Genomic DNA, 13,022 nt, shown 5'->3' with positions numbered 1-13,022 from the left:
CTAGAATTCTTGTGTACTTATATTATATACAGTGCATCCGGAAAGTATTCACAGCGCTTCACTTTTCCCACATTTTGTTATGTTACAGCCTTATTCCAAAATGGAATAAATTCATTTTTCTCCTCAAAATTATACACACAACACCCCATAACGACAACATGAAATTTTAGCAAATTTATTCAAAATAAAAAACTAAGAAATCACATGTACATAAGTATTCACAGCCTTTGCTCAATACTTTGTTGATGCACCTTTGGCAGCAATTACAGCCTCAAGTCTTTTTGAATATGATGCCACAAGCTTGGCACACCTATCTTTGGGCAGTTTCGCCCATTCCTCTTTGCAGCACCTCTCAAGCTCCATCAGGTTGGATGGAGAGCGTTGGTGCACAGCCATTTTCAGATCTCTCCAGAGATGGTCAATCGGATTCAAGTCTGGGCTCTGGCTGGGCCACACAAGGACATTCACAAAGCTGTCCTGAAGCCACTCCTTTGATATCTTGGCTGTGTGCGTAGGGTCGTTGTCCTGCTGAAAGATGAACCGTCACCCAAGTCTGAGGTCAAGAGCGCTCTGGAGCAGGTTTTCATCCAGGATGTCTCTGTACATTGCTGCATTCATCTTTCCCTCAATCCTGACTAGTCTCCCAGTTCCTGCCGCTGAAAAACATCCCCACAGCATGTTGCTGCCACCACCATGCTTCACTGTAGGAATGGTATTGGCCAGGTGATGAGCGGTGCCTGGTTTCCTCCAAACATGACGCCTGGCATTCACGCCAAAGAGTTAAATCAGAGAATTTTGTTTCTCATGGTCTGAGAGTCCTTCAGGTGCCTTTTGGCAAACTCCAGGTGGGCTGCCATGGGCCTTTTACTAAGGAGTGGCTTCCGTCTGGCCACTCTACCATACAGGCCTGATTGGTGGATTGCTGCAGATGGTTGTCCTTCTGGAAGGTTCTCCTCTTTCCACAGTGGAACGCTGGAGCTCTGACAGAGTAACCATTGGGTTCTTGGTGACCTCCCTGACTAAGGTCCTTCTCCCCCGATTGCTCAGTTTAGACGGGCGGCCAGCTCTAGGAAGAGTCCTGGTGGTTCCGAACTTCTTCCATTTGTGTATGATGGAGGCCACTGTGCTAATTGGGACCTTCAGAGCAGCAGAAATTTTTCTGTACCCTTCCCCAGATTTGTGCCTCGAGACAATCCTGTCTCGGAGGTCTACAGACAATTCCTTTGACTTCATGCTTGGTTTGTTCTCCGACATGCACTGTCAACTGTGGGACCTTATATAGACAGGTGTGTGCCTTTCCAAATCATGTCCAATCAACTGAATTTACCACAGGTGGACTCAAGGTTGATCAGTGGAAATAGGATGCACCTGAGCTCAATTTTGAGCTTCATGGCAAAGGCTGTGAATACTTATGTACATGTGATTTCTTAGTTTTTATTTTTCATAAATTTGCAAAGATTTCAACAAAAACTTCTTTCATGTTGTCATTATGGGGTGTTGTGTGTACAATTTTGAGAAAAAAAAAAAGAATTTATTCCATTTTGGAATAAGGCTGTAACATAACAAAATGTGGGAAAAGTGAAGCTGTGAATACTTTCCGGATGCACTGTAATTCTACTATAAATATCTGCAACAAAATATGGAATACATATAAAATCTAACCATTGGTTTTAGACATAAAGATGTCCTTTTCAAGATTCATTGGTTATTTACGGTCTTGGACAATCAGTTTTTGAAATACATGCTCATTTGCAAAGCTTATCCATCATCTGAAATAGCACAACCACACGTGCAGTTTAGCTTGTTGTGGGACGTTCAAATTTATTATGATTTGAGTGATACGCTCTGTGATGGTCATCTCTGGAGGTATAAAGCTTCAAAGTAGAACATTGCAAAATGGGTGAGGGTTGCAGGATATTGAGGGTTGTACGAAGGGGTTATGTCTCTGATTGTTTTTTCTTTTCCTTTTTTCTTTCATTCTCAGCCTCATAATTGCTTCCTTGACTGTCATTGGCAACTCATGCTGACAAATGGCAATAACAGACTCCAAAGGCAATCAAAAGCCAAGACAAGATACTTAAAGCTTTCTTATACCTGCACTTAGGAAGCAATAGTCTAATTACTTTTGGTCCCCTAACTTGAAGGGGATGTGATTCCTACACACATTCCCAATATGGAATGTTAAATTAAAGGGGTCAACCCCTTTAAATAACCCCACATTTGTCATTTCATTTCAAATCCAATGTGCTGGACTAGAGCCAAAACAACCAAAACTGTTGAAATACATACGGACTGCACGGTATATGATTGATCGTGATTACTGAAGCGAATCATTACTACAGTGAAATTTAATCCCAATACCAGTTCTCAGTGGCACATCCCCAGAGCACTTTCGTGTTCTCACTGTCAGAGCACTTCTACTTTCAGACAGCCTTCTGGTCACATACAGCCTGGTTGACTGCAGTCTCCTTTCCTCTGAATCCTAGGTTAGAATTAAAATTAAAAGGCAGAAACAAATTACAAAGATTCTCAAAATGAGAACCTACACAAAAGCGGGCCTTAATACTGTAGCATTCAATTCCCTGTGGTGTTTGCATTTTAAACCCCCTGAAATGGGCAGATTGCTTGTTAGAACTACTGAAGCTAGTCGAACCGCAATAATACGCCTGGTGATGAACGTGCATTTATTTTAAACTCAGCTTACAATTTCACGTTCAGAAAGAAAAAAATCTGTTATCGGTTATACATTTTTTGTAACAGGTTACAAATCAGTTTCAGTTAACCGTTTAACCATTCACGCCACTAATATAAACACAGAAAACATTCCTTTACAACATATCCCTTACCCTTCTGATTGCTCCAGTTGTGAGTGGCTTTGCCTGCTTCTGCTTCTCTTGTGTTGCCAAAGGGTTACTCTCCAGGCTATGCTCAAGCTTAGATTGGTCCACCATGGAAAGCTGCCTCTGGACATTGGACTTCCTGTCCTCCTCTGCGCAACACTTGAGGCAAACATACTCCTGGTCCTCCTGCTCCATCTGCTGGGCCTTGGCCAGGTCAAGACCAACACACTCGCCATGAAACCAGTCGTCACAACGACCACAGCCCACCATGAACCTAAACGGATAGCAGCCTCATTGCACATTTTGAAATTGAAAGCATAAATGCAGCTACTTAATTTATTTCTACATTAACGCAGTTAATATTACAGAATGTATTGTTTTTCTATGCAGGACCACCTAAAGCAGAAAACGTACAATTAATTATTGAAATGAGATATGTTGCAGCTTTGAACAAAGGCATCTATAGGAATAAGAAGCCTGTGTAATATACCTGTTTTTATGAGGCTTTTTGCATAGAATGCAATGCTTTGAAGGATTCCACACAATCTCACTGTTAATGGAGTCTTCCTCATGGACCTCTTGCTTCACTGTGGGGGCATTATCAGGAATAAACAAAGGGAGCTCTTCCAAGGAGAGGCTTCTACCACTCTTGCTCCTCTGTCTTTGCAAAGTCTTTTTCATTTTCCCCTTTTCTCGTTCTTCTGCTTCTGAGCACTCCAATTGGGGATTACTGGATCTTGACATTGCTGCTTGTGGGTTCTGTAGCCTGGGCCCAATATGAGACTGAACAGATCTGGAAATTTCAGGCTGCAATTCCAAGCCCTGACCCTTGAACCTGTCTGGACCAGCAGCAGATGGTCTGCTGACTAGAGAAAAGTTAGAAATCCCAGGAAGTTTCTTGCATTGACCAAGAACTAACAGTTGCTTCTTTTGCACATTGCTGTAAACATGAACCGGTTTCATATCTTGGGCAGCCTGCATTCTTTGCTTTTTGGAAGGTGGGTACGTTTTTAGTTGATTGGTTCGCTGTTTCATAGTCATCACTATTTGCTGGTCTTCCGTCATCTGTATGCTTTCAGTGTCTGTTGGTGTTACCCTTTTTGGCTGAAGTGAAGGCCCTGCACTAACTGGGCTGCTTGGTCTCTGCTCCATTCTCTGCGTTGCAGGGGGATTGCCTTGTTTTGAAGTGAGCATATTATTCAAATCATTTTGGTCTTGACCTTCTTTTCCTTTAGGTAAACTCTGCAGTTCCACTTCTCTGAACTCTGAATTTTTCAGGACTGCACTGGTTTCTTTATCTTTGTCAGAATCAGAATTATTTATGCCACTCAAAGCAGTTTTTTGAAACAGGAAGTTGTCCGTGCTCGGTTTGTTTTCATTGATTGAATCAGTAGCTTTGCTTCTGCTCAATAGAATGACATGGCCATCCTGGACTTCACTGGGATTAACAAAGGGTCCAAGCTCTGGTGCCCTGTCTGAAATGGTGTCCACACCAAGCTCTCGTGCTGTGTTAAAGAGATCAGAGAGAGTCGCATCTAGAGTTCCACCCTGTCTAAGTTTATTTTCCACAACACCACAAGCTGAACTCTTCTGGGATCCCAGGGAATCTACCAAACCCTGAGTAAGGTCTGGTAGCTTTGTTTTGTCCAATTCTAAATTGATTGTTGTTGGATGTAGAACAGAATTCATGGGCTGCAGTCGCTGCTCACTGCCTGCCCAATTCTCTGGTGTCAGTCCCTCTTTCATTTCTAGGGATATTTCTCCTGATGGCTGGACTTGACTTGGCTTGTACTTCTGCACGTTTTCCTTTCTTACATCTGCCTTGTTAATGTACACTGTACATTCCTAACAGGGTCTGAAAAGACAACAGAGTGAACATAATAATGTAATTTTCATGAGCATAAAGTTGATAGAGGAGGAAGATGGCTCATACTTAATACAGAGGCGAGTGAGAAAATCATTTCTGTTATTAACATCTATGGACCCAATAATAATGATCCAGTCTTTTTCAAAAGTATATTGGATAACATTTTAAATTTCCATCCATCCATCCATTATCTTAACCCGCTTATCCTGAACAGGGTTGCAGGGGGGCTGGAGCCTATCCCAGCATACATTGGGCGAAAGGCAGGAATACACCCTGGACAGGTCGCCAGTCCATCGCAGGGCACACACACCATTCACTTACCTACGGGCAATTTAGACTCTCCAATCAGCCTAACCTGCATGTCTTTAGACTGTGGGAGGAAACCGGAGTACCCGGAGGAAACCCACGCAGACACGGGGAGAACATGCAAACTCCGCACTGAGAGGCCCCGGCCCGACCTGGATTCGAACCCAGGACCTCCTTGCTGTGAGGCGGCAGTGCTACTCACTGCACCACATTTTAAATTTGCAAGATAAAATACATTCAACCATCATGGTAGAGGACTCTAAAATGGTACAAAATAGCTCCTTAGATAGAAAAGGTAATCATTCTGACAATTATCACACAAATGAGACAAAGAGATATCAAATATTATGAGCATAGTAGACCAGGTTGATATTTGGGGTTTAAACAACCCAACTAAAGGGGCTTTTACATGGAGACAACTTAATCAAGCCATTGCTATTGACTATTTCAACATTTCTTTTTCTCTTGTTCCAAATGTTATGTGGGCGTGGCTCCTGGAAATTTACTCCGAGCCTTCTGAAGGATACTGTATATACACTCACCAAGCACTTTATTAGGAACATTTTTACTTTATTACACCTACTCATTCATGCAATTATCTAATCAGCCAATCGTGTAGCAGCAGTGCAATGCATACAATCATGTAGATACGGGGCAGTTAATGTTCACATCAACCATCAATGGGGGAAAAAAAGTGACTATGACCGTTGAATGATTGTTGGTGGCAGTTGGTGGTTTGAATATCTCAGAAACTGCTGATATCCTGGGATTATGCAAATAACCACACATTACAACAGTGGTATGGAGAAGAGCATCTCTGAACATCATAACTCTAAGTGGATAGGCTACAGCAGTAGAAGTCTAAAAAATAAGTTGAATGAATACCTAATAAAGTGAGTGTATAAATTACACCAAAAAATGATAAGCTACTTTTTCTTTCACAATTAAAAATCTGCTGGGATACTTTAAAATGTGTTCTCCAGGGTCACACTATTCAATATTTAAAAAATTTCAGACAAAATAAAAAATATTAATAACAGAAATAGAAAAGTTGAGAATACTGGCCAAGTCAACTAGGGATAGTTGAACTATAATAGCGTTATAATGAAGTGCATAGGTTCTTCCACAAGTTAAAAGCATCAAATCCATAACTAGCAAAATACGCATGAAGAGCTGTTCTAAACAAAAAGACAATAGTCATCGTAAGTGCAATTTTCTTTTCTTATTATTAAGGGTTAGGGTTAAACAAGAGGGATATCAGAAGTTGGGGAGGAAATCAGGAGGGAGGACTAAGGTATAGTCTAAAAAAGTGTGTTTTTAATCTGCGTCAAAATATGGGGAGGGATTCTGTTGTCCTGACAGTGGTAGGTAAGTCATTCCACCACTGAGGAACCAGAACGGAAAACAGGCATGAAGGTGCAGCTCGACCTCAAAATTCTACTAAGAAGAATATACAAAAACTTGTAACAATAGAGAGAAGTCATAGATTCTCCTGACAAAGTAATTGAAGAGACCAAATACTTCCGGCAAATCTATTCCTTCCAGTCGCCTCAAATTAATTAGAGTGAGGGCCACTGTAAAAGTTATTTTTCCAAAAGATTATAATAAGCTGTCTTCCACCCAGAGTAAGTCATGTGAAGGCCTAATTAGGGAAGATGAACTGTTAACAGAAATTCATTCATTCAAACTTGGAAAATCACCTGGCCGGGATTGAATTCCTATCAAAGTATATCAAGTTTTCTATGATGTAATAAAATAACTATTATTGCCATATTTTAACTATGCTTATGAAATAGGGAAACTGTCAGATGAACAACACAAGGGTCTCATTTCTCAACAGAAACAAGACCCGGGTGGTCAATATAAGGAGCCTGTCTTTAAAAAAAGAAAAGAAATTGGAGAACATTAGCCAAATGCATTGCTTACAGGATTAAAGATGTTATTTCAGACATTATACATAGTGATCAAACAGGTTTCATTCAATGTCGTTTCATTGCCCAACATAATTGAGACCATGGATTATCGTATGATAATGATAATGCAAAGAAACCAGGCTTAATATTTATAGCTGACTTTGAAAAGGCATTCAATAGGGTAAAATTTTATTTTAAAATGGGTTAAATGCTAAATGCAGAATTATCAATAACGGCCATCTGAGTAGAGTTTTTGAACTAGTAAGGGGTGTAAAACAAGGGTATCCCCTCTCACCATATCTATTCATAATTGGCATTGAAATGTTAGCAATCAAGATAAGAGACAATGCAGAAAATTCTTTTAGAAGAGCTAGATATATTTGCCATCAGCTGAAGAGTTAGATTTTACTAATATTGATGAAAAATAAGCTCTTTACAAACTGTCATTTGAGTTGAGTTGACGGAGCAGCCTGTAGCCTTGTGGTTAAGGTTTATTACTGGGACCCAGAAGGTTGGTGGTTCAAACCCTGGTCAAGCCACAGCTGTTCAGCCCTTGAGCACAGCCCGTAATCCTACATTGCTCCAGGGGGATTGTCCCCTGGTTAGCCTAATTAATTTATTGTTCCGATTATTCATTTTTTTCCTATACCTTCTGTTTGGACTGGTGAAAACTCTTTACTAACCTAAATTACAGACCTATTAAGACTCCCGGCCACTACAATACATACTAATTGTACTGACTGGCCAGTTGGTGATGCTATAATGTATGGTCATATAAAAACGATTCAGCATTCAGCCCAGCAATGCTCACCTTTTCCTACCCCTAATTGTACCTACTGCCTAAATTGGCTAAAAGCAAAATAAAACCTAACCCTGATCAAGCCTGGTCTTGAAAACCCCCAGTGTTTCTGCCTCCACTACATGCACTGGCAAGCTATTCCACACATTGACCACACGCTGTGTGAAAAAAAAGTTCTGAATATCTGAGAATTTCTCTTTTGCCAATTTCCATTTGAGTCCTCTCGTTCTGCTAACCGAACTCAACCTGAAGAATCCCCTATAATTCACTTTGTAATTCCCTTTCATGAATTGAAAAGCCTCAATCAAATCCCCCCTAAGCCTCCTTTTACTAAGCTTAAAGAGATTAAGCATCCTAAATATATCCTCATAACTCTTATCTTTTATACATGGAATCAATCTGGTAGCCCTTCTCTGAACCTTTTCTAGTGCCTCCATGTCCTTCTTATAGTGTGGTCCCCAGAACTGCAGACAGTACTCCAAGTGTGGTCTAAAAGAGTATTGTATAAGGTGAGTATAACTTCCTTGGACTTATTTCATTTTTACATTACATTACATTATTGGCATTTGGCAGACGCTCTTATCCAGAGCGACGTACAGACTAAGCAGGAGACAATCCTCCCCTGGAGCAATGCAGGGTTAAGGGCCTTGCTCAAGGGCTCAACGGCTGTGCGGATATTATTGTGGCTACAGTTGGATTAGAACCACCGACCTTGTGCGTCCCAGTCATTTACCTTAACCCTCATTTGCCAGGTTTCCAGCCACTTCTGGATTCTGGATTTAGTAGAGTCTATAATGTTTCCAAGTTTTGTATCATCTGCAAATTTTACTAAATTACTTTCAATGCTCATGTCTTCGTCATTTATGTAAATGTGGAAGAGCAGTGGCCCCAGCACCGATCCCTGTGGGACTCCACTTCCCACAATACCCTGCTCAGATAAGGCCCCTCCTACTACTCGGCTACTGCTTACTGTCCCTTCCCGTAGCCAATGCCGAACCCATTTGAAAATGGCTCCAACAATTCCTACCATCTAAGGACCTCGCGTGTCGAATATGCTGCGACCAAAACGAAGATTGCAATGAGCCTGCATGCACATCTACCGGAATGTAAACAGGTCGGGAATTCTCAATGTAAGAAGAACTTTTATGACAACGTTCATAAAACACACGAAACTTTCATCAAAGGCTGAATCGAACCAGCGATCATTCACGCTGAAATGGAGAGAGCGTTTAGAGGAAATGCTGCGAAGAAAACGAAGATTAGCGTGCAGGCACATCTGTTCAGAAAGTAAACAAAATTGGAAAGGAATTTTCACGGCCAAGCTGTCAGAATTCCGTACCGGACCACTACAATTTTCAATCGTGACGGTGGCTCTGTCACAACAAATTATATCCCCCTTACAAAATGTATCCCCTCCGGGGTCACGTTTCCGGTTACGTTCCCCTCATGCATAAGTTAACGTCATGAGTTAACGTTAAATCGACAGCGTGGTTGCCAAGCTTTATCTGTTGGTCGCTATGATGCGATCTATAGGATACATTCCCCTGATGCGTACGGTAGCGTCAACTGGCTAGCGTGTCTTTTTGTGAACGGCATACGCTTAGTCATTACTCTGTCAATAAGCATGCATTTAGTCCGGTGTATGAAAGTTAGCGAAACATATCAATTGCCAATTTCCCTACAGTTTAAGTGCTCATCTCTCGATGGACTAATATCAGTACCGCTAGCTAGTTAGTGAAACAGACAGCAATATATGTAGAGAAGTAGAGAAGTAGATAAGCGTGACATAGGTGGATATATTTAAGTTGGCTCCCTAGCTAGCAAAATAAGAACTATCTAGCTAGCGAGACAGCCAAGACGGATAGATCGCTCGCTAACTAGGAAGATAAGCCATAGCTGTTTTTTTATTCCTAGCTCGGGATCTTTCTATCTAGCTAGCTAGATGTAGCCTATATCGTGGTTCAATGTATATAAATAATCGAGATATTACATATGAAGCACTACATATTCACAAAAGCATCGCTAGCTTGCCGATGCAGAGCCTATTACACACAGGGGGATAGAATTTGTTGTGATGATAGCTGCCAGTGACAGCTCCGTGAATAAATCACGGCTTTCAGTGTGAATGATCGCTGGTTCGATTCCGACTTTCATGAAAGTTTTACTTGTAGTCTAGTTTTTCTTTTTGTTAGGGATTCATTATCTAATATGATTTTAAACGCTCTCAGCGACGATGGAATTATTTTCAGCAGGTTTATTTTTCCCATTTATGTGTTTGATTCATGCTGTGGCAGAATATAGCCTTGCATTTCCCCCCAAAAGTATAGTACCGGTATACGCAAATCTTTGACGCAGTGACTCAGTGACCCACTACATGCTGTAGATCATACAATTGTCAGATAGAATATACTGATGAATGCAACTAATTAATTGTCCAGGAAATAAGACACTTTGCAATTTGTTCACATTATTTATTATTTATTTATTATAACCTTCATTTAACCAAGGAAGACCAAGCGAGTAATGCTATTTTCCAGCAATGCTATGGGATACATAACAATGCGCAAATCATATCAGTAGAAAATAGAGAAAGAAGAAACAATGAAAAGATAAAGGTAAGAAGAAGTTTACAATAACGGAAAGGAAAACTGAATGGATTATGAGAAACAAGAGGTGTACCCGGCAAGACCTCGTTTAAAATAATTATCGAACCCTCCACGTTATTTCATGACGCATAATTAAGAAAAAAATAACTGCTTGTTCCGAGTTCAGGGATTGCAATTGTGGTTAGTATATTAATCAAGCAATAAAGCTAAACGTCAGATATATATCCAGCTAGCTAACTAGCCTAACGTTGTCGTAAAATGTCTTCTGATCGTGAAGAACCCATTCGCCAATTTACTTGTTTGCATTTTGGACATATGTGACCGCAAACGAAATCATGTGTTAATCTAGTCTGTATTCTATTCTATTTTACCAGAGTCCACTGGTATACAATATAAATTGACTTGGGTTTAACCAACATTTGCTCGAGCCCGACATCACAGAATGGTAAATTAATTTAGCTAAATCCGAGGCACAACTACACGTGCAGTGCAGGAAAAGTGCCCGATGTAAACAGTGTAGCTAGCCAGCTAGTGCTAGACTAGCTACTCTGTTGGCTTGTGTCATTTAGGCCTGTTCATTAGGAAGATAGCTTGTGTTTAGCTTGCTGGATCCGGGGCTAAACACAATAAGAAACGCTCCCTATTCCTTTATTGATTTGTTGACCGTTAATAAAACTAAAAATAAACAGATTTACCTTCTCTTTCCGCGTTGACGTGGGTTTAGGTCCACATGTACCTAGCCAATTCTTACACATGCATCCCAATTCCATGCAATCCAAAACATAGCGGGTACTTCTTAAAACGTCTCATCGGTTCTTGCGGTCTTGTGAACTCCTGTGACATCATATTTAACGGCAGGTTCAAACCAATAACGCAAGGACGCGAGAACGGATAAAGATCCTAGGATGGTCAGTGTACTTTTTGGCCAATCATTTTCCGTTTCAGAAACAGAAAACAAGCGAGCATGTATTTCGCAATAACATACGACGAGAGGTTTGCCTAGAGGTTGCATGTGTCACTTCTGTAAAGGTTTTGTCGGGTTGCTGTCTGTGCTGTCTTATCCAATCAGCAGTGTCAATACAAAACGATATGCCTGCGCATGCGTTTCAACTTGAAAACGCCTCACTGACAAGAACGACGATAGACAGTGAAAGAGACCGACAACACTGTTATGATGATTGACTAGCCTACTCCGGTCTTTTCATGCTGCACCACTATGTGTTAATCTAGTCTGTATTCAATTCTATTTTACCAGAGATTAACCTTTAAAAATAAATATTTGCGCCCTCGTTTGGCAACTGGTAAAGCGTTTTTCATTGGTTCATCCCAGGGGGCCAGGGTTTGCCATTCTCTGAGAAGCTCGCAAACCCCAGTGATTACTCGAGGCATTGCAGTTTTGTAAGCCTATGGTGCCAAAAATCGAATTTCTCCATTGAAGTCCATTCAAAACTACGAATTTACCCTGGCCAAAATATAGTATTTTGGACCATACTTTTCAACTGTAATGACTCTCCAGTGGCCGATTTCTTTTCTGAACAATACAGAAGAAGATATAGGATTTATTTCATTCCATTTTGGTCCGCATAATTTTGCGTCACACCGAGCACGTACGAGTATGAGGCCGTGACAGACTCATAGACTGATACGCTAAAAATGGTTGAGAGAGTTCCCTGCACAGATCGTTTCTCAGTCCAAGAGATGATTACATGAATCGACATTCAGTGTCATTACCTATTGTTTTGATGATGTTGTTGTTTTGATATCACTGTCAATATAACATAATAATGTTACCTGCAAAATCGTTCTTGTGTCCATTGTTCATGGTGATGAATCAAAGAATAAATTGAAAATAAAGATGGCATGTTACATTTCATTAATGGCATTTGGCAGACACTCTTATCCAGAGCGACGTACAACAAAGTGCAAAATGCATACCCATACCAGGGATAAGTGCACATGTGTTGCTCTTAGGCAGGTACTATGCTGATATGATTCCACCATATTATTATTTTGACCAAATTGTTATTTTGATATCGGTACTAATAGCCTACTGTTGTCTTAGTTGTAATATTACAACTAGGAACAACTGAAATAATATTTCTGGCTTTGCATGATGATAGTGCTGTTGATGATGAAGACTAATCAAATATGAAGAATAAATAGGCTGTAGTGAGTGTGAAAATAAACCACATCGGGTTGTGAGAAAGCTGTAGCGATTTATTTTAATCTCACATAAAAACAATTGTGTTAGCTCAAACCAATAGGTAGCTCATTCAACAGGAATAACAGACGCATCTAAAAACACGTCATCACATGCAGTGACTCTTAAAAGAACAGTGGCCACAGGATATGTGAATTACACCATTCTTAACATTGTGCACTCACTTGCCACACACGTCCCCCTAGAACTTACATAAACTGGCACTACGAACCATCTGGGGGCTCTGATTGCCCGGCCACAGCGGCTCCGGGGACCATGTTCTGAAACAGGAGCACTTGCCACTGAGACATGGTCCGGCTTGCCTCCGATATCCACAACAAAGGCCTTGTCACCGTCCTCCAGAACTTGGAAGGGCCCATCGTAAGGTGGCTGCTTCGGACTCCGGTGTGCATCATGCCTGATGAAGATCAACTCTGCTGGGACTGGTGTTTCACTCTAGATGTGCTGCCGACAACAATATTGTCTCGATC

General features: G+C 40.9%; 1 protein-coding gene across 4 annotated transcripts in view; it reads right to left on the bottom strand.

Annotated features, from left to right (window-relative positions):
• The window catches only part of LOC133116430 (PHD finger protein 3-like), a 54,877-nt gene extending 43,571 nt beyond the window's left edge, over positions 1 to 11,306 (bottom strand). For all 4 annotated transcript variants that reach the window (XM_061225947.1, XM_061225956.1, XM_061225972.1 and 1 more), the window contains exons 1-4: positions 11,027 to 11,306; positions 3,331 to 4,695; positions 2,847 to 3,114; positions 2,362 to 2,482 (exon numbers count right to left, since the gene is read on the bottom strand). In XM_061225947.1, the coding sequence (XP_061081931.1) occupies positions 2,362 to 2,482; positions 2,847 to 3,114; positions 3,331 to 4,586 (1,645 nt within the window). In that variant the 5' untranslated portion in view covers positions 4,587 to 4,695; positions 11,027 to 11,306. The remainder of the gene's footprint in view (positions 1 to 2,361; positions 2,483 to 2,846; positions 3,115 to 3,330; positions 4,696 to 11,026) is intronic.
• Positions 11,307 to 13,022: the final 1,716 nt, after the last annotated feature.

Source organism: Conger conger, chromosome 2, assembly GCF_963514075.1.
Source record: "Conger conger chromosome 2, fConCon1.1, whole genome shotgun sequence".
Lineage (NCBI taxonomy): Eukaryota > Metazoa > Chordata > Actinopteri > Anguilliformes > Congridae > Conger > Conger conger.
The sequence above is the reverse complement of the archived record's forward strand: the minus strand, read 5'-3'. Positions and strand labels throughout refer to the sequence as shown.